We start from the raw sequence: 25,383 nt of genomic DNA, 5'->3' as shown, positions 1-25,383 counted from the left end.
TTCTGTTTTAAAACATACACAATAAAAAAAATGTGCGCTCCAAACCCGGAAAAAGGGGCGTGACGTAAAGGTGCTGGAGCTGCCGCCCCCTCCCTGAACAACTACTTTGGGCGGGTGGCAAGCAGTTAAAGTCAGCCTGTGATTTGCCCATGCTGGACAAGACAGCAGGTTCACTTCATGGTAGGGATTACATGATATGGAAATTCAAGTATTTATATAGTTAACTAGTCCTCACTGACCTTGATAACTGCAGACGCTGTGGAGCAAGTCATCCTCAAAGTTCTTTCAAGTTATTCTCTCAGTATCTTAGCTCACATGGCACCCCTCTTCCAGCAACAACTCGGCAGTTCAGGTTACCCTGCTTATTCTTCCCAGCAGTGACAGCATCTCAGCTCACCCTGCTTACCCCTCACAACAATGACTTAGTGGCCTTCTGGTATTTTAGTAAGTAATAGCTAAGAGGAAGAACTCTGGAAGGAGGGAGCATGGTGAGCTGAGCTGCTTAGAGGGGGAAGCGGGGTTGGCTGAGCTACTGAGAGAATGACTTGAACATTTGCTGTGAACTTTGAAGATGTACCTACCTTTCTTGTACTCCCATACTATGTCACTATAAGGCTTGGTTCACACATATCCGGCTACGGTTTGCAGTCCAGAGTCCGTTGCCTTTCTGTTCACCAGTTCAGGTACGATTCAAGCGCAAATTTTTACCTGAATTCACACCTGAACTGAACCCAAAAATGCACAGGTCCCTTTTTCAAACCACACCGCAGCCACCCCGGACATGTGTGAATTGGCTCCATGAAAAGCCGTTCACATTCACATGTTATGTGAATTGGATGCGGTACAAAATTTAATTTGCATATATGGGAACCCAGCCTAACACTGGAGAATCCTATGTTAATTGAAATTTACACAGGTCTACGCACACTACCCCAGCCACATGTGGCATCCGTCAGGCCTGATGACTGGCCACTCAGAGGTACATAGCACAGCACTGTTGGAAGACCACACCACCCAACCCAACTATATCTAAAGTTCTGGAGAAAGAGTGCAACAAACAAAATGTGAGGGATACAAGCTAAACATTGATGGACCTTCTAGGAAATGTAACTGCAACAAAATGTATAAAATAAGAGAAGGAAAAGAAAATGCAACCAACCTAAACTTGATCGTGTATTGGATCTCTCTATAATTGCATGTTTACTAGGATTATTTAATACTGAGCGTTTGGCAAGCGAGATGTCAGCAGTGACCCGTGTAATGGATATTCTGGAGAGAAAAAAATTCAAAAGAGTGATTAAATTCAGCCTTGATACTGAAGCTCATAATACAACAATATCACAATAAGTACTAATTAAAAGGAACAGTCCACCCATACAGGACACTTTATGAAATAAACCTCAATGACAGGATCAACAGGTATTTGTGAGACTTTGTAGGGGGACTAAGGGCAGCCATTGATGGATCGATCTGTCTGTGGGCAGGCTGGTTGTACTGAAGTTGATCCACCGATCAACCAGCCTGGCAGTGATCATTCTGACGGCTAGGAAACCTCCCACTCTCAGAATACAATAGCACAACAAAAGGGATTCCCCCATCAGTGCTGACTGTGTTGATGTGGGAATCGAGGAATTTTAATATATCCTATTTTGGGGCAAAGCCAAATATCATTTATATTCCTCCATTTGGCACCAACCCTGAACCTCAAATAAACAAAATGTGTCTTTCCACATACATCTTCATCAATGTGGGTGGCGGGAAAGACCTTCAATCAAGGGATTTTAAATGTGCCATATTAAGGGTCATAACAACACCATCAAAAAAAGATAATTCTTTATGATAAAAACAACAATATCAAGGTACATGAGTGCCAACTTCTTTCAACTATAATGATGCATGTCATATAATTACAGGATGACACGACACCAAAAATATTACATGATTTGAAAAGACTGGCATGATGCATCGACGTGTTTCATTAAAATGCTTCTTCAGGATCCACGGCGTTCAAGGATAAATGATGTAACTAAACAAAAAATATACACTGATACACTTTACTGGGGTTGTATTTGGAAAGACATTTTCTTTATTCAAGCAATTTTCTTTCCTTCAGCCAGTGGTGTTGCAGTACTTTTTGTTAAGTAAGAGGTCAATGATCTACTTTAGCAAAAAAGATCTCTGCAAGAGTTCCACTTTAAGCCTTTTGGAATGTGCTGTGGGGTCTGTATTTACAATCATGTCTATGAAGTCTGAATGAGATTTCTAAAACTGTAAATTGACAGCAGAAAAAGTTAAGCAGCTTCATCATTTAGGCAAAAAAAAAAGGAATACATTGGTACAAAGCTGGCTGGCACTTACCTCCCTTCAAATCTGTGTTTTAAGAAGTCAAATAATGCTTTCTGCATCATATCTGTCACCTGCAAGGAAACAAAACAAAACCGAAGACATGAGACACAGGGCTAGTGCTTACAGAGAACTAATTGAGCATCTGTTTATGTCATCTATATACAGTAATATATATATAGATATATATATATATCTATATAGATATATCTATATCTATATAGATATATATATAGATATATACACACACACACACAGTATCTCACAAAAGTGAGTACACCCCTCATATTTCTGTAAATATTATATCTTTTCATGTGACATCACTGACGAAATGACACTTTACTACAATGTAATGTAGTGAGTGTACAGCTTGTATAACAGTGTAAATTTGCTGTCCCCTCAAAATAACTCAACACACAGCCATTAATGTCTAAACCACTGGTAACAAAAGTGAGTACACCCCTAAGTGAAAATGTCCAAATTGGAACAAATTAGCCATTTTCCCTCCCCAGGGTCATGTGACTCGTTTTATGAGTGTTATAAGGTCTCAGGTGTGAATGGGGAGCAGGCGTGTTAAATTTGGTGTGATCTCTCTTACTCTCTCATACTGGTCACTGGAAGTTCAACATGGCACCTCATGGCAAAGAACTCTGAGGATCTGAAAAAAAAAATTGTTGCTCTACATAAAGATGGCCTAGGCTATAAGAAGATTGCCAAGACCCTGAAACTGAGCTGCAACACGGTGGTCAAGACCATACAGCAGTTTACCAGGACAGGTTCCACTCAGAACAGGCCTCGCCATGGTCGACCAAAAAAGTTGAGTGCACGTGCTCAGCGTCATATCCAGAGGTTGTCTTTTGGAAATAGACGTATGAGTGTTGCCAGCATTGCTGCAGAGGTTGAAAGGGTGGGGGGTCTGCATGGCTGTCGCCCCAGAAGGAAGCCTCTTCTAAAGATGATGTACAAGAAAGCCCACAAACAATTTGCTGAAGACAAGCAGACTAAGGACATGGATTACTGGAACCATGTCCTGTGTTCTGATGAGACCAAGATAAACTTATTTGGTTCAGATGGTGTCAAGTGTGTGTGGCGGCAACCAGGTGAGGAGTACAAAGACCAGTGTGTCTTGCCTACAGTCAAGCATGGTGGTGGGAGTGTCAGGGTCTGGTGCTGCATGAGTGCTGCCGGCACTGGGGAGCTACAGTTCATTGAGGGAACCATGAATGCCAACATGTACTGTGACATACTGAAGCAGAGCATGATCCCCTCCCTTCGGAGACTGGGCCACAGGGCAGTATTCCAACATGATAATGACCCCAAACACACCTCCAAGAAGACCACTGCCTTGCTAAGGAAGCTGAGGGTAAAGGTGTTGGACTGGCCAAGCATGTACCCAGACCTAAACACTATTGAGCATCTGTGGGGCATCCTCAAATGTAAGGTGGAGGAGCGCAAGGTCTCTAACATCCACCAGCTCCGTGATGTTGTCATGGAAGAGTGGAAGAGGACTCCAGTGGCAACTCCATGCCCAAGAGGGTTAAGGCCACACAAAATATTGACACTTTGGGCCCAATTTGGACATTTTCACTTAGGGGTGTACTCACTTTTGTTGCCAGCGGTTAAGACATTAATGGCTGTGAGTTCTGACCTGGAAGATCTCCTCTCCCCCTTGCTTCCTGCAGTCATCTAGGACACGTCACAGGTCCCAGAAGACTGCGGGACCATTCACAAGGCACAGCTTGTGCATTCGCAGTTGGCACATGGCTGACTGTGTGTTTATTAGAAGGGCAGCAGCTACAGTTTTTGTAGCGGCTGACTTTTAATAAACACAAAAGTCACTGGAGCTCATCTTTAGGAGTGCATAGAACCAATAAAATTAGTCCCACCCCGAGCAACCTGGGCTAGACTGTGAGAAAAAAAAACAGAGCATCCAAATGAATGTCACACAAACATGGAATTTGTGTGACATTTAACTGAATTGTAATATCCAGCACTGCAAATCTAACCTCTACGTCGCTATGCTGCACCAACTGTAACATTTCCTACACCAATTATCAGATTTGAAAAAATGTACAGTTAGTTACTGTGTGTTTAATGTGTTACTAAACCCACAACAGTAAAATCAGTCTTTATATGCAGCAAAGCATGTTTGTTATACTCACCGTGGAACCTAAAGGGTTAATCCTCTACACTGAGTAAAAAGGCTGTTTGAGCCTGTCTTCTCTGATCCTCCCCTTCTTCCACTGTCCCCAAACCATCTCTCGATAAAACAGAGGCTAGGGGACAAGCTGCACATGCTCAGTTTAGTGTGTATTGCTAGAGAGTTATTTTTTCCTTGGGAGAGTGCATGTGATCAGCACATGGCCAATCAATACTGTACAGACAGAGGGTAAAGGGTCCTGCAGCCACAAAGGACAGTCAGAGCAGAATGAAAACTCCTCCTACAAGCTTTAACCAGACACTGATAAATGTCACAAGACTGCTCTAACTGCTGATGAGAAAAGGTATTTAGCGGTTTGTATTTACTAAACTAATTGCATTTCCATCTTCTGTGGGAGACCAGATATATTGAATGCAGGGTCCTGGGTTTAGTAACACTTTAATTTTAGTAATACATCAACTTGAATAAACTGAAGGTTCTTTATGTTGAATGGTGTGCGCCTTACCTCATATCCTTTTAATGAAGGCCCCACTAGAACTACAGGTCTCATAGAAGGCACTACATCGTAAGGAGGAATGTGCTCTGTCTGTGCAAAAAGGGAACACGGTCAAACAGATCATATGGATGGTAATGTATCCTTATGGACTAAGGCTATAGGAAATTCCCAGAAGCATAGCAGTATCTGGTTAGCAGCCTGAAATAGGCGAGGCAAAGTAGTTTATGCTCCACCACAACAGATCAATAGCACATATCTACCATGTGTCTGCATAATGCAGAATAGTGAATTCCGAATTAAAATATAGACTCATTTAATCACGTGGTTCACAATGCAGTGATATAACAAACATGACTATTTTGGCATGCACCAAACCTCATGGTGCCACAGTACCATGAGGTTTGCTGCAGCGCATTTTTGGAAAAGACTCAGGGATTTCTTATCCGCATTTCTTGCATGTATTGCAGCCTTCTCTACATGCCACACATGAAACATGCGCAGAAACGTGCCCATGCTTAGTCACACCTGTAAATGTGGGCCAAGCCTAAAGTAGTGACGGAGGAACCAGGGGCCCAGAGGTTATTGCAACTTAGATGTAACACTAGTTTCCTTCATTGCTTGGGTAAGTATTTTAAAGGAAACCTGTCACCATGTAAATGCTGGCATCATGCCAAAACCTCTATTATTTGGTGAAATACTTAAAGTGTAAGTAATGGCATTTTGTTTCTTTTGGATAAAATGTAAAATTGTTAAAACCCGTGTCAGGCTTCTTTAACTGTAGTCTGGGCCCCAGATGGCAAGATTCACCCTCTCTATTTGTCCTAGTTCCCGATACAGAAAGTGATGAGAATTCAAAATTGTTCCAGTTCTCGCTGGGACAGGAGGTAAGGAAAAATCTTCCAATGGGGTCCCCTGTAACAGTGGTAACTGCCCAAAAGGGGAATTTCTCCTGCTTTAGAAAGATTTCCTCCTTCTTCCTGTAGTGTCTCTGGGACAGGAAGTAAAGGGGAATCCCCTCAACAGGTGACAGACTGACAGGCTGTCTTAATCATCTACTACTCTATCCAAAACTAAAAAGTTTTTGGCTTTATATACAGTGCATTCGTAAAGTATTCAGGCCCCCTTCACTTTTTTTAATTTTGTTATGTTGCAGTCTGATACTACAGTCATTTGCAATAGTTTTTTTCATTAATCTGCACACAGTACCCCATAATGACAAAGTGAAAACAGAATTTTAGAACTGTCTGTGAATTCATACAACAGAAAAAACTGAAATATCACATTGGTATAAGTATTCAGACCCCTTGCAACAACACTTGAGATATAGCTCAGGTGCCAACCTTTTCTCTTGATCGTTGCTGAGATATTTCTACACCTTGATTGGAGTCCACTTGTGGTAAAACAAACTGATAGGACGTGATTTGGAAAGGCACACACCTCTCTATAAAAAGGCCTTACCACTGTCAATGCATAATGTATCAGAGCAAAAGCCATGAGGTCAAAGGAACTGCCTGCAAGGCACAGATCAGGGGAAGGCTACAAACAATTCTGCTGCATTGAAGGTTCCCAAGAGCAGAGTGGCCTCCATAATTCTCAAATGGAAAAAGTTTGGCACAACCAAGACTCTTCCAAGAGCTGGTCTCCAAGTCAAACTAAGCTATTAGGGGAAAGAGGCCTTAGTAAGAGAGGTGACCAAAAACCCGATGGCCACTCTGACTGAGATTCTGTGTGGACATGGGACAAAGTTCCAGAAGAACAATCATCACTGCATCCTTCCAACGATCTGGGATTTATGGCAGAGTGGCTAGACATATACAGTATACAAAAGCCTGTAATATTGATAACACTTAACTGTGGCAAAATTAGACTAGAACTAGACGAGGGTGCACTTCCCTATGCACCAAAAGGCCACCTAACTAAAACTTAACCTTTATTGTAAAGGTTAAGGATGATGTCAATGCCATTTTATATAAAAATCAACCTTCTATCTCTATGTGGTAATATTAACATCTACCAAGTTTAAATGGTGAAAACCCCTCTTGAATATATATACGTATAGACAATATGAGAGTTAGAATTTCCTCCTATATTCAATATAAAGGCTCCAGGCTGTATTAGAGGATATGTAAATTAAAGGTCTACTCACCAAAACCACCTGGTATCAAGAGATGGGGGTATATATGTAAATCCTCCCATCTATTGGCCACATAAAAAATGAGATAAACAGAAAAAGAGAAGGTATGCTAGTAAATACTGTCTTACTGAGGATATGGGCTATCTATCTTCTGCCCTATGAAATTATCTATCTCTCAGATATGGGATACGTGTACACTCATCCATGTGGACACAAATAACCACCGACGAGCCCCATATGTCACCACATCCACAAAAAAGCTTCTCTCTTAATCAAGACTACATTGACACAAGGCATATCTCACCCCACAAAAAAGAAAAATGGGGGTTGAGGAGGGAAAGAATGTGTCAGGACAAAAATTAAATCATGTGAACCTAAATGAAAATAAAGTCAGAAGGTGCTCCCAAAATCAAATCATCCAAACCTAACATGTTTCACTCTTCAAATAGAGCTTTGTCGGAGGTAAATTCTTTTTTAAAACGTGAAGAAAATGAGCAACCAACAGTAGCTGACTGTCACATGGTGACAGATTGGCTAGACAGAAGCCTATCTTCAGTGCAAAACACATGAAAACCCAGTTGGAGTTTGCAAAAAAGCACCTGAAGGACTCTCAAACTGTGAGGAACAAGATTCTCTGATCTGATAAAACCAAGATTGAACTGTTTGGCCTCGATTCTAAACATTATGTCTGGAGGAAACCAGGCACCGCTCATTACCTGCCCAATATCATCCCAACAGTGAAGCATGGTAGTGGCAGCATCATGCTGTGGGGGTGTTTGTTCAGCAGCAGGGACTGGGAGACTGGTCAGGGTTGAGGGAAAGCTGAATGGAACCAAGTACAGAGATATCCTCAATGAAAACCTGTTTCACGGCGCTCAGGAACTCAGACTGGGCCGACGGTTCACCATCCAACATGACAACGATCCTAAGCACAAACCCAAGACAACACAGGAATGACTTTGGGAATACTTTGTGAATGTCCTAGAGTGGCCCAGTCAGAGCCCTTATTTAAACCCTATTGAGCACCTCTGGAGAGACCTGAAAATGGCTGTCCTCCGACAGTCCCATCCAACCTGACTGAGCTTGAGAGGATTTGCAAAGAGGAATGGCAGAATATCCCTTAATCCAGGGGACCCAAAAAGACTCGAGGCTGTAATTGTTGCCAAGGGTGCTTCAACAAAGTACTGAGTAAAGGGTCTGAATACTTAAGTACATGTGCTTTTTCAGTTTTTCCTTTTTAATAAATTTACAGATGTTTCTAAAATTCTGTTTTCACTTTGTCATTATAAGGTACTGAATGTAGATTAATAAGAAAATACATAATTTAAACATCTGTAGTATCAGGCTTCAACATACCAAAATTTAAAAAAGTGAAGGGGGCATGAAAAATGTATGAATGCACTGTATAAAAAGCGATCATATAACAAAAGTAAAATTGAAATTAAAATCAAAGCAAACAATACAAAGTTATACTATATAAAAAATATAATGTAAATATAATATAATGTACAATTTCTCTTTCTGCTACAGGAAAATGCCTAGTTTGCCAGATCACACTATCCACACATAAAGCTTTATTAAATAGTCTTCAACCATATCATCTTAATTAAATAAACAATTTATTACAGACAATCTTACAAAGGAAGAGAAATAGAGATACATTTGTCTGTAATAGATAATATACTTATACTGACGACAAAGAGAAATTAGACAGACAAACAGAAACCATTGGCAGATAATGTACTTAAAGCACAGGAAGCAATGAAAGGCAATATAAAATCATTTGTTAGATAGGTCTGTTCTGTGTACAGAAGCCACTGGCATCATAAGTTATTAATGCTACATGAAGCTGACTCATTAGAAGAATACAATCATTCATATAAGTAAACTCTTGACAACCAAAATTTAGGAAGCTGCAGGTAGTTCGTGCAGGAGACTATTTGTGATTGGTTGCTATGGTTTACTGCAGTTTGTAGAATCTTGTCCCTCATTGCTCTGTTACTAAATAAGATTATTTACTCAAAGTGTTATCATTACTTGTAAGTCACTGCAACCAATCTAACACTAACCTAGGACCTAAACTAGTCTCTAATACTAAACTAAACCCTGTAGCCAAACACTCTTGTGCCAGGATGTTGGCACTGTATGATCTTGGCACCAGGGTTCCATTGCTGGGGGTGTAGTTAGTGGTACCCTACTCTGAGGCTGCACTTACACTAACCGCAACCATTCTGGCCTGCTTTGAGACCCTCTTTGCCAAGACCTGCTTGGGGTTGTTCCAGTTCTGGGAACTTTACACTACATGATCTTTCTTGCCATGCCACCAATGTCATGCTGACCAGATCACACTGGCCTTCTGAACTGGGATGTTCTGTGCCAAATTCAAACAGCTCTACACCAGTTTATATGGTTTCGGGATCCCAGAGCCATAAGAAGTTGGTTCACAGTTTGATAGTATGGCCCTATAATGCCATTTGCTGGTGCATGTACTTATATAATTGTTGCATACTATGCACTGTACATATAAAGGGAGGTTTAGAAATATTTTTTTTTTTTTTTGAGAAAGAGTCGTGGATGCCTAGAACATGCTTCTAGCAGCTGTAGTGAGTCTAACAATGGTAAGTCGATTCAAAACTGAACTCTGGACTACAAAAAAACTAACAGTAACAGTGGGCCACCCTCTGCACTGCAAGGGTTAAATGTTCGTTTTGACTAGGAAAGTAGGAAAATGGTGAAATACTTACCCTATTTAAGGGTTAAAACTATGGCACTGCTGGGCCACTGGGTGACAAATGGGACAAAGTGAAATTTGGGGTCAAAGTTCAATAAAAAGCCACTGTTAGTGATGCTTGCTGCTCACCTAGGCCAGGTCATCTAATGCACATATCGAGAAAGCAAGCAAGGGCACCACCATCTAAGTGTAAACCGTTTATTAAAAATGGAGTAAAAAGAATTATTGCACTCACTGCATGAGATTAAAAGTCAGTATGTCAAACAAGCCAAGATGGAGTCCTCTGTAAAGCGGCCATGGTAAGCAGAGATCGGCACGCAAGTGGCTGGTGGTTGTGGAGCTGTACGGAGAAGCAGCCAGGAAGCTGCTGACCACATCCTGGAGAGCTTGCGTTTCAGCTTGACATCAGTTCTTCTCCCCGTCTCACCAGCAGCTTTTCCCTGCGCAGCTCTGCATACTCCAACCACTTGCCTGCCAATCTCTGCTTACCATGGCTGCTTAACAGAAGACTCCATTTTGCCTTGTTTAACATGCTGACATTCAACACTGAAGAAATGACACTTTGCTACAATGTAAAGTAGTGAGTGTACAGCTTGTATAACCATGTAAATTTGCCGTCCCCTCGAAATTACTCAACACACAGCCATTATTGTCTGAACTGCTGACAACAAAAGTGAGTACACCGCTAAGTGAAAATGTCCAAATTAGGCCCAAAGTGTCAATATTTTGTGTGGCCACCATTATTTTCTAGCACTGCCTTAACCCTCTTGGGCATGGAGTTCACCAGAGCTTCACAGGTTGCCACTGGAGTCCTCTTCCACTCCTCCATGACGACATCACCAAGCTGGTAGATGTTAGAGACCTTGCGCTGCTCCACCTTCCATTTGAGGATGCCTCACAGATGCTCAATAGGGTTTAGGTCTGGAGACATGCTTGGCCAGTCCATCACCTTTACCCTCAGCTTCCTTAGCAAGGCAATGGTCGTCTTGGAGGTGTGTTTGGGGTCATTATCATGTTGGAGTACTGCCCTGCGGCCCAGTCTCCGAAGAGAGGGGATCATGCTCTGCTTCAGTATGTCACAGTACATGTTGGCATTCATGGTTCCCTCAATGAACTGTAGCTCCCCAGCGCCGGCAGCACTCATGCAGCCCCAGACCATGACACTCCCACCACCATGCTTGACTGTAGGCAAGACACACTTGTCTTTGTTTTCCTCACCTGGTTGCTGCCACACACGCTTGACACCATCTGAACCAAATAAGTTTATCTCGGTCTCATCAGACCACAGGACATGGTTCCAGTAATCCATGTTCTTAGTCTGCTTGTCTTCAGCAAACTGTTTGCAGGCTTTCTTGTACATCATCTTTAGAAGAGGCTTCCTTCTGGGACAACAGCCATGCAGACCAATTTAAATCAGTGTGCGGCGCATGGTCTGAGAACTGACAGGCTGACCCCCCACCCCTTCAACCTCTGCAGCAATGCTGGCAGCACTCATACATCTATTTCCCAAAGACAACCTCTGGATATGACACTGAGCATGTGCACTCAACTTCTTTGGTTGACCATGGCAAGGCCTGTTCTGAGTGGAACCTGTCCTGTTAAGCTGCTGTATGGTCTTGGCCACCGTGTTGCAGCTCAGTTTCAGGGTCTTGGCAATCTTCTTATAGCCTAGGCCATCTTCATGTAGAGCAACAATTCTTTTTTCAGATCCTCAGAGAGTTCTTTGCCATGAGGTACCATGTTGAACTTCCAGTGACCAGTATGAGAGACTGAGAGCGATAACATCAAATTTAACACACCTGCTCCCCATTCACACCCAAGACCTTGTAACACTAACGAGTCACATGACAATGGGGAGGGAAAATGGCTAATTGGACCCAATTTGGACATTTTCACTTAGGGATGTACTCACTTTTTTTGCCAGCGGTTTAGACATTAATGACTGTGTGTTGAGTAATTTTGAGGTTTTTTGAGGGGACAGCAAATTTACACTGTTGTACAAGCTGTGCACTCACTACTTTACATTGTAGCAAAGTGTCATTTCTTTAGTGTTGTCACATGAAAAGATATAATAAAATATTTACAAAAATGTGAGGGGTGTACTCACTTTTGTGAGATACTGTAGATGATGGCGCCCTCTCTTGCTTGCTTTCTAAATACTTACCCTATTCCTTGCTCCCATAGGCTTCCTCCTTTTTAGGTCCTGCAATTGTTGTTAAGGACTCTGAGGGCCCATCTTCATCCCAGGAACATTGGACAGCAAGAGAAGGGGACGAGGAATATAGTAAATAATTCACCATATTCATCATCCCCTAGACAAAATGAGCATTTAATCTGGACAATCCAGAATTCAGCTTTAAACATGGCTTGGAATAAACCTATCCTTAGACAAAAAAATAAATAAAAAAATGTGAAAAAAAAAAAAAAAGAAAGAACAGACTCCATTAACCATTTGACCTTGTTCTACCATTAGTTTTCTATGCTTCTATGCCTCACATGCTTGCTTTCCTTCTGTAAGCAGTAGATACATGGCATCTGGGATGTGATCAGTATAAATGGGAAGCACAAGAGCTTTGCTTGCTCTTCTCTTATCATCATACATGAAGTTCATGATCTTCACACAACAGTATAGGCATTATTGTCTGTCTATGGTACTTCTGGATGACCCACTCTATGAAGAAGCAAGGTCAACCCTGTACTCATGATGCCAGTGGCTAGGTAAACTCTTCACCCATGTCACAGTGAACTTACCGATTTTTGCTTCTGTTTAGCTACAAGCAGCATGAAAGAGAAACAAAGAACAACAAAGGCATGCATGTTATTGACAAGTCGAGAGACGGACATTTAACAGGACTTGCAATGCGTAACAAGGAGCAGCAGTGCGGATGGCGAGCGTCACACCGGAGCTGGTTACCTTCTTAAAAAAAGGCATTCTTTTCTCTTTGGAGAGGGGTGATGTTACACTGTTTACACTGGGTTTAGGGGATCGGTGGTTGGCTGGGATATCAAGCTCTTCTGCCTCTAAGCCAGTTGCATCTAAGTCTATAGCTATATACAGACAAACCATGTACAATTATCAGGTGGGGAAACAGAGGACATTGGATGACAGTTATACAATTTTACCTGAAAAGGAAATGTCAGAAACAAGTTAACTTAAAGGAGTTTTCCAGTTTCCAAAAGCAAAGAGACTTGCATAGCTACTGCCATACAAAACAAACTTGTATGTGTTTTCTCCCTGTTTAGAATAAAAATGGCAGCCATACATTGAGCTATCAAAGCAAACGATGCAGATGACTGAATATGAGCATCAACTGCAAAAACTAAGACGTGTTAGGCTTAAAGCCAACCTTTTATTCGCCCATGCAGGGCTAAACAGGTACTTTTTCCTGCCCAGCAATGCACACTCACCTTTCCTTCACTCCCTCTTTGGTCCATTCAGCCATAGGGATTGAGGAAATTAAGCTTTGTGTAAGATCAGAGTCACTCCATTTGGAGTTTATACAGGGCTGATGGCTCATCGCACCCCCATGTGACAGTGCTGGGCCAATCACCAAGCACCAATACTGGCATGGCATGAATCACATGCTCCTCCACACCTGGAAATACCAGGTATATTTTTCTTTCACTCTTTTCTTTTTTTTTTTTAATGACAAGAAAAATAGACAGTTACATAGCCAAAAATACTATGCGAAAATATACACACGTTCAAGAGGAGTTTCTCTCTGCAGATACGGAACATTAAACAATGATATAGAAATGAAGGACCATTGGTCCCAAGCAACATTATATTGTTAGATAATCAATTGACAGAGCACTGCCTGGAGATGCGATGCGCTTTATTTATTTTTTAAAAAGACCAAAAAGAGGGAATGCACTTGCTTATGGGCAAAAAGGCAATGCTAAGGCGGAGAGGATCTGGAGAAAAAGATGGAAAAGTAAGAGGAAAAGGGAGAAAAGAGGAAAAGAAGAAAAAGAGGTAGAAGAGAGAAGAAAAAAAAAAAAAAAAAGGGGAGGCCACCAGGTATATTTTTTACTCTGTGGCTGAATGGAGCGGCAGGGAGGGGAGGGTAAGAAAAAATGGTGAGTATGTGTTAATTGCTGGGGAGGGGCAAATTTGGGGGGGGGAAATTTGTTGTTTTGTCTTATATTGACAGTAAAATAAAACAGGTGCCACTGCTGACATGTTAAAGGTGCAGGCTTCAGGTCTGTCATCTTGATTCTTCCTTCAATGTCTAGTGACTCACTGTCCTGGAACAAAAATCTGTACAACCCCAATTTCAAAAAAGTTGGGACGCCTGTAAAATGTACATAAAAACATTCTGAAACTGTTCGCCAATTTTTATACCCAGCTTTTCACAGATCGGTGAACTTCTGCCCATCTTTACTTCCTAGACACTGACTCTAAGGCTGGCCATACACTATTCAATTTTCCTGTTCAACTTTCCTTTAGATTTACCAAAACCATATAATAGGAGGTCAAACCTAAACCCTTTCAACTTGGATGCAATCAGGCAGGCCCTTGTACTACATAGTTGAAGGTAAATCTAAAGAAAATTGAACAGGAAAATTGTATGGTGTATGGCCAGCTTTAGATGCTCTTTTTATACCTAGTCATGTTACTGACCTGTTGCCAATTAACCTAATTAGTTGCAAAACATTCTTTCTTGTTAGTACCATTTTGCCAGCTTTAAGTTGCCCTGTCCCAACTTTTTTGAGACATGTCGCTGCCATTAATTTCAAAGTTACCTTCTTTTTTTTCTTAACCACTTCAGCTACGTAAGATTTACCCCCCTTCATGACCAGGCCATTTTTTGTGATACGGAAATGCATTATTTTAACTGACAACTGCGCAGTGGTCTGACGCTGTACCCAAATAAAATGTGTGTTCTTTTTTTCTTACAAATAGAACTTCCTTTTGGTGGTATTTGATCACCTCTGTGCTTTTTATTTTTTGCAGGCGCACCGCCAGCGGCCCACTCCCGATCCCGCAAAAACAGACCGACAATTTTGAAAAAAAAAAAAAAAAAAAAAAACAATATTTTTTACTTTCTGCTATAGAACATATCCAATAAAAAAAAATTGTAAAAAAATTCCTTCATCAATTTAGGTCAATATGTATTCTGATACATATTTTTGGTAAAAAAAGCCCCAATAAGTGTATATTGATTGGTTTGCGCAAACGTTATAGCGTCTACAAACCAAGGAATATTTTTATGGAATTGTTTTTTTCTTTACTAGTAATGGGGGCGATCAGCAACTTATAGCAGGACTACAATATTGCGGCGGACAGTCAGGACATTAATTGACAATTTTGACACTTTTTGGGGACCAGTGACACCAATACAGTGATTAGTGTTAAAAAATATGGACTGTCACTGTACTAATGACACTGACTGGGAAGGGGTTAACATCAGGGGCGATCAAAGGGTTAAATGTGTTCCTAGCCTGTGCTTTACTAAACTGTTGGAGGTGCTTGTACTAGGGGAAGGCAAAGATCGTTGTTCCTGCTTATCAGGAACACAGGATCAATGTCTTCCCTGCAGACAGAACAGCAATTTGCCTTGTGTACATAGGCAGACTGCCGTTCTGCCTGTGTAACGAATAATTGGCAGGTGCCGGCGGACATTGAGTCCGCGGTACCCGCTGATTGGCTCCCGCTGTAAATAATCACAGCGGGAGCAGGAGCAGGCCGCTGGCGGTGCGCCTGCGCACCCCCAACCCGGAAGTGCTGATTTAGGCACTAGGTACTTGATCCAGGGCAGAAGAGCCGCCTTGCCACTATATATATATATATATATATATATATATACACAGTATACGGTCGGCAAGTGGTTAAAATGGTACATTTTACCAGTTCACACATTTGATATGTTGGCTATTGTGAATAAAATATGGGTTTATGATATTTGCAAATCATTGCATTCTGTTTTTATGTAGATTTTACACAGCGTCCCAAGGTTATTAGCATTGGGGTTGTAGATCAAATGTCAGACACTTTTACATTCATGCATGCTCTAAGTCAGTGACCCACTAAGAAGCAAGGATCAGGATAACATCCCCACAGCATGCACTCTCAGAGCAATGACAGCTGTCATTTTCCTGTTTTAATGGATTCCCTAAAAATATGGAGGTGCTTAAAGTGCTCTAATATGTTTACCCATTTTGGAGGACTTTTTTTGGAGCCCAGGCATATGACCAAATGCCAAGCCATTTGGTCCTTTGACCAGCTGCTGAGGGATGCCACAGCAGTGGGAGGGGCTGTGATTTCACTTCAGATGCACTTTAAAGTGATTTTGTTGCAAAAAAAAAAAAAAATCTTGAATAAGGCTGCATTCACACCTAAACATGCGACAAAATACACAAAAAGTGACTTCTGACTTTCTAGTGTCGGCTCCCCCTCCTCCCCAATAGGTAATGGCTGTATACAGGAATGCTTCCCAGTGGAAAAGCAAGGAGCAGGAAAGGTTCGGTGGGCTGCTTTTTATTTAACAAATCATTCACTAAAATCTGACATGGTAGCCGTTCCACGGACATTCAAGGTGCTCTGTGGATGGACCCAAGGTGCAAAACAAGAAAACAGATTGTATCAGTTGTGAGGTCTTTATTTTACACAGCCCAGGTTCCTGTCTGTCTTCAGACTGTATATAACAATGAAAACAGTTTTTTTATAGCTTTGGGTTTTTCTGGGTAGACAAAGTTGGTCAAATCTGGAAGGCCCCTTTAAGTAAAATTGAAGAGTTGATTTATGCAAATTGGACCAAAAGTGGAGCTTTTGGCTAAGGAAATCAATCTGATTGGCTGCTGGAATAACAACTCTCGCTCTGCGTTTATTTCCAATTTGCATATATCACATTGTACCAAAAAAATAATCAAAAGATAACAACTGTAAATAAAACAGTACACATCAGTTTGTGGCCATGAAAACAGATTTACATATTTTATTATGACACTATACCAAAGGAAGACACACATCTGGCTTTAAAAATCAGGCCTTTGAAAGAGAAGTACAGTATATGTGGAACAAAGTCTGCTATACACGGGACAACAATAGGATCTGTATTCTGGAATGCTTGGGACTTGTATTTTGGACTCTTATGCTGCGAACACATGAGCGGAATGTCCGTCAGAAAAAGTCCAGATTTTTTCGTCGAAAATTCAGACGGACTTAGATAGAGAACATGTTCTATATTTTTCCGACAGAACAAATTCCTACCAGGAAAACCGCTCGTCTGTATGCTGTTCCGACGTACCAGAAATGACGCATGCTCTGAAGCAAGTACAAGACGTCATACGTGTTGTCCCGTCGTACGTGTTGTATGTCACCGTATTCTTGATGGTCGGAATTTGGTGTGACCGTGTGTATGCAAGACAGCTTGAGTGGAATTCCATCGGAATTCCGTCGGAGAAACCTTCAGAGTTTATTCCAACGGCAAAACCGTGAGTGTGTACGCGGCATTATACTGGGTATCTTGCTTTGTCTAATGCCTCGTACACACGAGCGGACTTTCCAGCAGACTTGGTCTGACGGTCTTTCCGCCGGACTTTCCGGCGGACTACCTGAACGGACGGACTTGCCTACACACGACCGGACTTTCCGGCAGGCTAGGTCCGCCCGTCTTTCCGACGGACTTTCGCCGGAGTTACGGCTGACTTTCAGAATGAACGAACTTGCCCACACACGGACAAGTCTGTTCATTTTGAACATGACTCAGGTACGATGGGACTAGAAAAGGAAGTGAATCTCGCCGCTTTTATCGGCGAGATTGACACCTTGCGAGCCTCGTCGCGGGGCATACCAGGCCCTTAAGTCTGGTATCAATTTTAAAGGGAACCCCCTACACTGAAAAAACGGCGTGGGACCCCGGCCGGTCAGGAAAGGGAGTGGGGACGAGCGAGCGCCCCCCCCCCCCTGAACCGTACCAGGCCGCATGCCCTCAACATGGGGGGTTGGTGCTTTGGGGGAGGGGGCGCCCTACGGGGCCCCCCCACCACAAAGCATCTTGTCCCCATGTTGATGAGGACAAGGGCCTCTTCCCGACAACCCTGGCTGTTGGTTGTCGGGGTCTGCGGGCGGGGGGCTTATCCGAATCCGGGAGCCCTCTTATTAAAGGGGGGCGCTCGCTCATCCCCACTCCCTTTCCTGACCGGCCAGGCTGCGTGCTCGGATCGGGGTCTGGTATGGATTTTAGGGGGGACCCCTACGCTGTTTTTTCGGTGTAGGGGGTTCCCCTTAAAATTCATACCAGACTTAAGGGCCTGATATGCCCCGCGCTCGCCGCAATAGGAAAATGTGTTCTTCCTATTGCAGCGAGCGCGAGATGCAATTCCCTGCCCTTGCGTCATATCTGATCCATCGGACCAGCATACAGACGAACGAGACGAACGGGCTTTCTGTCAGGAACTGAGTCCGGCGGACTAAGATTTGAAACATGCTTCAAATCTAGGTACGGCGGACTTTTGGGAAAAAAAAGTCCGCCGGAGCCTACACACGATCGGATTGTGCGGCGCACTCTGGTCCACCGAACCAAGTATGCCGGAAAGTCCACTCGTGTGTACGCGGCATAAGGCAGCCTTTCTCAACCTTTTCAACATAGAGAAACCGTTGAAACTTTTTGCTCTCAGAGAATTCCTAGTAAAAGTTACTATATCTACAACCCATTATACATTAGTGTAATAGTCAGTGGGAAAAGAAATATTCCTTACATTTGTGGTCATTGGAAAGAATTTCCCTTCTAAAGATAAAAAGATCAATTGTGTCCATGTAATTATCTGAGAGGCAGGAATTGCTCATTGCTCGAGGAACCCCTAGCAACCTGTGGAAGAACCTTAAGGCTCCATTCACACTGCCGCAACCATAAAGTGTTGGGAGTTACTGTGCGACTTTGCCAGACGACTTCCTGGCGATTTCATGGCATCTTGATTACTACTTGATGCAACTTTGAAACAACTTTTAGGGAATGCCTGTAAGGTCAGATCCAAATCACATTAATAAAGATGAGGATCCAACTTGGAGGCGGCTTCCATTAAAGTCTATGGGCACAAGTCGGATAGATGTCAACTTGAAGTAATACAGATAACGTTTCTAAAGTCGGACCGATTTTAGTAGTGCTAATAAAGACAGCTCCCATTGACTAACATAAGATTTCACATATCACGCGACTTGGGGTCTCACACGTCGGATTCCGAACCGAGCCTAAGTGTCCATGGAACCCTGGTTGAGAAACCTTGGTCTAAGGGTATCAACCTTTAAGTAGAGCAGGGTACAGAGGAGAAGGGTTAGAACTTCTGAGGGTCTACGCCTTCCTGCCCTGGTGACAACCTCTGAAAGCGACAGGAAGTGAGAGAAAATCAACCTAATACATTCACAGTCAGGAATACAAACCTGATATAATTTTTTAACTTCTTCCCAAGTCTATCCAATGACTAAAATAAAATAAAAAACATATTTGGCTAGGTTAGGTTTTAAATTGTTTTGCACTAAACTATACCATTTCAGAAGCAGAAACTAGAGTCACCCTATGCATGGTGATTGCTAAGAGAACTTTATTGAGTCAGTTTTCTAGGACAACCTCATGGAAAGTGTCAGGAAACTGCCAGGGGAATCTCTTACAAGGAGACTGCTAAAGAACCCTCACGAGAGGTGATTGAAAGAGGATCCTTATGTGATTAGCAGAGGAGAGTGAGACTTCCAGAGGAATTTACTATAAGAAGATTGTTGGAGCAATTTCATTGGATGGGACACCAGGAACAACAAACATCATGACAGGGGGAATCATATTGGAGGAGATCTGACTGAACACAGAGGTGAGTACATGGGATTTTGGTAATAAGTGTTTCTTACCAGATGATGGTGGAGTTGATCTTCTAGAGCTAGGTACCACATCACCCAAACTGGATGAGGAATTTCCCCCGGTTTTACTGGTGAGAAGGAAAGCATTAGACCATTTACTACTGTAGTAAAAAAGATAGTGAATGTACACAATCAAAGAAGATTTTTACAGCACTGGATAAGAGTGAAGAGCATACACAAAGTACAATTGTAATAATAATTATATATAGTATCTTCACTTTACACCCAAAAAGTCATTTTGTATGCAGGCAATCCTTAAACATGGTTTGTCGGTTCCACTGAAATGTTGAAACAAAGTTTGTCATTGTGTGATTTTATTAAAAATTTAAAGTGTGTCTGTAGGCAGAACTTATTTTTGTTTTAAATAGCATAAGGAAAGGCCATATACTCAAATTGTTATTGCGGTCTGGATCCCCATTGGGTAGATTCCCCACTCTGTTTGTGCTGATGACTACTGTCACCGAAACAGCAAGCAAGAGGAAATCCAAAATTTTCAAGTTGTCTCCGAACAAAAAGTAATGGGAAACCTTCCAATGGGGCCCCCTGTTCTGGGAAGACTGTGCAGAAGGGGAATTCCCCTCACTTTGGGAGATTTCATCCAACTCCCTGTTGTGTCTCTGGGATGGAAAATAAAGGTAAATCTCCCCAATGGTTCACAAACCACAAAAAAAAAAAACTGGTATGGTTTTTAAACTCTCCCTACCCTATTCAACCAATTTTTGGCTGTAAATCCACCCGAAAGCCCATCTCTGGATTCGTCTCTCGCTTCTGTTTGCTGCCCATCACTTTGGAGCACCCCGCAGCCCCCTTATTTTTGTATCTGATAAGAATTTTTTTTAGTAAGGCCCTGTGAGTCCTCTTGTATTGAATTGTATTGTAACTGTACCATATGCCTTAATTTTGTAAAGCACTGTATGAACTGTTGGAGCTATATAAATCCTGTATAATATTAATAATAATACTATGGTTTTAGTGTTTGGTCCAGTGACGTGACGCCATGAGTCCTCTTCCTCCTCACCATGAACGTGTTCCGAATGCTGCTTAGAATCCTGGGCTCACAGGAGTTGGGTTTAATGGCACGGGTGTCATTCAACCCAGAAGAACACTACCACTGCATTGCAAAGCAGTGAGTCTATGGGGGACAAAGCTGGAGAAGAGGCGGATTTTGCATTTACAGTTGCTTCTTTATTTCATCTACTGTATGGCAATTCTTGAAAATATTTTTACGAAAACCTGCAGTTAAGTTAAATGAATCTTCTCAAATATGTAATAATTTGTAGAAAACAAAATGTTTTAAGAAGTATGGCTTACTTGAAAACAGGTTATTTTTTAGCAGGGGTCAATTATAAAAATAAAAATGTTATCGGCTTTTAGTATCTGACACTCTCCTATACTTTGTGTCTGTGTCACACCCTCCACTACAGCTAGATGATGTCAGCATGGCATAAAAATTGTAAGATTCCATTGCATCATTGGATCCTATAGATCCCATTGCATCTTTAGATTCCATTAGATCCCATTGCATCTTTAGATTCCATTAGATCCCATTGCATCATTGGAAGAGCCCATTCATCTGTAGTATTTATCCATAATCTCCACAAAGGCAAGAGTTAGAATATGTGGACACCGCAAAAACAGTTTTCGTAAAATAATATGGAGTTATATAACATGGATGCTCTAGAATTCATTTTCTTTAAATGAAAAGCAGGCACATCTTTGCATAAAACTGTTGCTTTGCTATTATATGAATGAAGCTGTTTGGCATCCAAACATCATAGACTTGCCAAGTTCCGGAATACCAAAGCATCCAAAAATAATCCCATCTTAATAGGGGTCCCTGAACTTCCTTTGAAAATTCATGTAATTTCTGTATGGGAAAAACAGATTGCTATAACAATATTATAATTAAAATATCCACAAATAATTCAAATAATTCTGTTTTCCCATCTCATTCTGGCAATATTTTTTTTTTTTTAATTGTTTTTTATTGAGATTTTTCAGATAAAATGAATAAAAAATGAACAAGATACGTGTAAGACCTCAATTGGTTATACAGCTTGTGAGTGGAGGTGTGAGCATGCACAACCAAAATACAGTTCTATGTGGCTAACAGATGTAGCCGTAGTTATCATCAAATAATTCAGAACACTGTCTAAGTCTCTAGGGCGATATACATTTGCTGAACACATCCTGATCTTGAGGCCGACAAATCATATTTTAGGACCCCATTCAACTTTCCATCTAGTTTGTTATCATACAGCAGGATAACAAACTCAACAAATTAATAGTAATTATTATCAATGTTCTAGCATTAACTTTCCCACAAATCTAGAATATATATACTTGATAAAACTTAAAACATAGATCCACTAAGAGTCTTTGTCCCCACTCCAATATTATCCTTAAAAGGGACCTTCAGATTTTTTTTTGTGAGCACAGAGCTGGTATTGTGAAGAGTTACTTGGTAGAAATGTCTCACCTATATGAATGTTGTTCCTAGCATTTCCTATTATTTCTTTCACAGTAGGGGTGCCAACCCATTAAAGTAGTTGGAAACTTCAGACATGAAATATGAACAAAGCACATCCCTCTATAGTGTGTACTTGTCACAATTAAGAGCACTAATTGTCATTTCTATCTGGTGCTTCATTCTTCTGCTATCAAAACTTCTGACAAGTTTTCTTGACACCAAGAGAAAAAAGGTAACAGGAGGGAGCTCCAGCTGATGGACAGCCTCAGCTCTGTTCCTGTGTGAAGAGGGGTGCGTGTTCCTTCCCTCTAATCAGCTCTTCTCACTGAGCTCTGCAGAGTCTAACTTCAGCCCTCCACCCCCTTTTTTTCTGAACTCTCAGGCAAGCTTTATAAATGCAGCACTTTGAAAGGATTTAGTCTAGGTTCTCATCTATGCGGCTCTGCTTGATGTGTTTTTCAGGAACGTTTTGCAGTGCGTTTTTAAACCTTTTTTTTCTATGCATGTTTGCACGCAGTTTTCCTGCATTTTGTGTTTCACTTTTTTTTTTCTTGTACGTGATTTTACGAATAGCCACTGGACCAGCGATTGCTCCCCGCAGAGACAGATCGGCAGTCTGCCAATGTAAACAAGGTAAACAAGCAGACCGCAATGCTGTCAATAAGAACACCCCCCCACACACACACACAGTTAGAAAATAAAGGACCTGTTAAAAACTGTCTCTTGTTTTTTTTTTAACACTTCACTGCTTTTTGGGGTGAATGAGTAGGGATACAATGTACCCTATACTCATTCACATGGGGGGGAGATTTCCGGGGGCCCCCTCTCTTAAAGGGGGCTTCCAGATTCCGATAAGCCCCTTGCCTGCAGACCCCCACAAGCACCGGCCAGGGTTGTGGGGAAGAGGCCGTTGTCCCCATCAACATGGGAGCCCCCCCAAAGCACTCATCCATCCAGGTTAAGGGCATGCGGCCTGGAATGGTTCAGGAGGGGGGGCGGGCTGCATGCTCTGATCAGGGTCTGGTATGGATTTGGGGGGGGGACCCCATGACAAAAAACGCAGAGGTGATCAAATACCACAAAAGAAAGCTGCATTTGTGGGAAAAAAAAGGACATAAACTTTATTTGGGTACAGCGTTGCATGACTGCACAATTGTCAGTTAAAGTAACGCACTGCCGTATCGCAAAAAATGGCCTGGTCAGGAAAGGGGGTAAATGTGGTAAAGTTAAGTAGTTAAAGCTTCAATGCCCCCACTTTGGTCAGTGTCTAGTGACTGTCCTCTACATGTAACCTAATTCCAGTCCAACATAAACATTTTCTGGTTCTGAACTGAGCATAAATACAGTAGTATGATTACATCTGTTATTTATCTTTTGCTCTCTGTGTCCTCCTTGGGGAGATTTCCACTCACTTCTTGTCCTAGAAAAAATATAGAACATGGGAGAAATCTCCCCAAAGCGTAAGGAAATTGCATTTTGACAGCTGTATTATGAGGAATAAATGCCTACTGATCCAGCCAGAAATCTAGTGAGCCCCTCTTTTCCTTTAAAGCCTGACAACCCTTTCTCCGGTACACAGAAATTCCAAGCAGTATTGTCAGCCCTATCTGAGTTCTCCCCTGCTGAACTATAGAACATCTCTGTGACGGAACGCTTGTTCCGTCACAGAGATGTTCTATAGTCCAGCAGGTTCTCAAACTTTCCGCCAACAAATTTTTGTTGTCAGACTTTCCAATCGTGTGTACACAAGTTCGTCACACAAAAGTCCACGCATGCTCGTAATCAATGCTCACCAAACACAACATTAGCAGAAGAGGGTGGCACATGACTATTGAACTTCCTTTTTATCGGCTCGATGTACGTCTTGCACGTCACTACGTTCGTAATTGTTGGCCAACATTTGTGTGACCGTGTGTATGCATGACAAGTTGGAGCCAACAACCTTCGAACAAAATTCCATGGTTTTGTTGTCGGAAAGTCTGATCGTGTGTACTGTGTATTACAGTCTCTACTGTTCTAGGAAAGATTTCAACAAGATTTTGGAATATGGCTGTGGGAATTTGTGCCTATTCAGGTCATTGACTGACGTTAAATGAGAAATTCTGTCCCACAATCAGCTTTCCAAATCATTCTTAAGGTGTTCAGTAGGGTTGGGGTTAGGGTTCTGTGTAGGACACTTGAGTTTCCCCACAACAAACTCCTCAAACCATGTCTTTATTGAGCTGGCTATGTACACTGGAGCACAGTCATGCTGAGACAGAAAAGGGTCCTCCCCAAACTGTTACCACAAGGTTGGAAGGACAAATTTGTCTAGCATGTCTTTGTATGCTGTAGTACTAACAGTACCCTTCACGGGACACACCTGAACGCAATATATTGGAGGGCTGTCCACATACATTTGGCCCCAATAGTGAATTTATCTCTAACCAAGGGTACCCTTTTTGAAGCTAACACATTTCTAGAAGCTTGTTTTAATATTGAAGAGGGCCAATGCTTTGTGCGCACAGGCTTGGCATACTACAAAGTGCCTTTACCTTGTGTAGAATTTTCCCTGCTTTGCTTTTTGTTCATGCTGTAGCCTCATGTTCTCAAGCTTCACAGGACTTGGAATAAATCCTATTTCACAGCCTTCTTTCACCAACCGGCCTATCCACCAGTCATTGTTAAATTTCTACAAAGAGAAGAAAAATACAGTAAAGATTTGCTTTTAAGCTAATCTATAAAGAGAACTAACCCTGGCATGTATATAGAAGCCAGAAGAGGGGAAGTGCTTCCCATTTCATGTCATAGGATACTGCCAACAAGTCTTATTAAAAGTCTCAGTCGTACTTGTGAGGTTCTCAGTGCTATAATGTACCTCCAAGTCACATGAAAACCAGAGGTTGCAGAAAAACACTTTCTTTACAATGGATGTCATTTATCTCATTGCCTTAGCATAGGAAGTTTTATGTTATTTATGCCCAATTGCACTGTTTCCATCATTTTTAGGTCTACTAGAATGACTGGCAAAAGTGCAGAGGATAAAAAGTAAATAAATATGCATCAATAGGCATTCAAGTTTCAAGTTAGCACAGAGTATGGCCTAGTTCACATGGGTGGGCAGGGTCTGGTAAAAGCAGGTGGTTGAACCACTCCCACCCCAACCCCGCCCAAGTCAAAAATTAACATGGGCAGTAGCCATGTTAGTTCACAGAAATG

At 41.9% G+C, this 25,383-nt stretch overlaps 1 protein-coding gene across 11 annotated transcripts in view; it reads right to left on the bottom strand.

Annotated features, from left to right (window-relative positions):
- CACNB2 (calcium voltage-gated channel auxiliary subunit beta 2) overlaps positions 1 to 25,383 on the bottom strand; it is a 426,586-nt gene that overhangs the window by 27,688 nt on the left and 373,515 nt on the right. For 7 of the 11 annotated variants that reach the window (XM_073629732.1, XM_073629733.1, XM_073629740.1 and 4 more), the window contains 6 exons: positions 24,720 to 24,856; positions 19,707 to 19,783; positions 12,780 to 12,913; positions 5,010 to 5,090; positions 2,359 to 2,417; positions 1,160 to 1,269 (listed from right to left, as the gene is read on the bottom strand). In XM_073629732.1, coding sequence (XP_073485833.1) covers positions 1,160 to 1,269; positions 2,359 to 2,417; positions 5,010 to 5,090; positions 12,780 to 12,913; positions 19,707 to 19,783; positions 24,720 to 24,856 — 598 coding nt within the window. Of the gene's footprint in view, positions 1 to 1,159; positions 1,270 to 2,358; positions 2,418 to 5,009; positions 5,091 to 12,616; positions 12,637 to 12,779; positions 12,914 to 19,706; positions 19,784 to 24,719; positions 24,857 to 25,383 lie in introns of all 11 variants that reach the window. The other 4 variants (XM_073629737.1, XM_073629739.1, XM_073629743.1 and 1 more) reach the window with 1 other exon arrangement.

Source organism: Aquarana catesbeiana, linkage group LG05 (assembly GCF_042186555.1).
Source record: "Aquarana catesbeiana isolate 2022-GZ linkage group LG05, ASM4218655v1, whole genome shotgun sequence".
NCBI classification, from domain to species: domain Eukaryota; kingdom Metazoa; phylum Chordata; class Amphibia; order Anura; family Ranidae; genus Aquarana; species Aquarana catesbeiana.
Note: the sequence above shows the minus strand (reverse complement) of the source record. Positions and strands in the feature narration are given on the sequence as shown.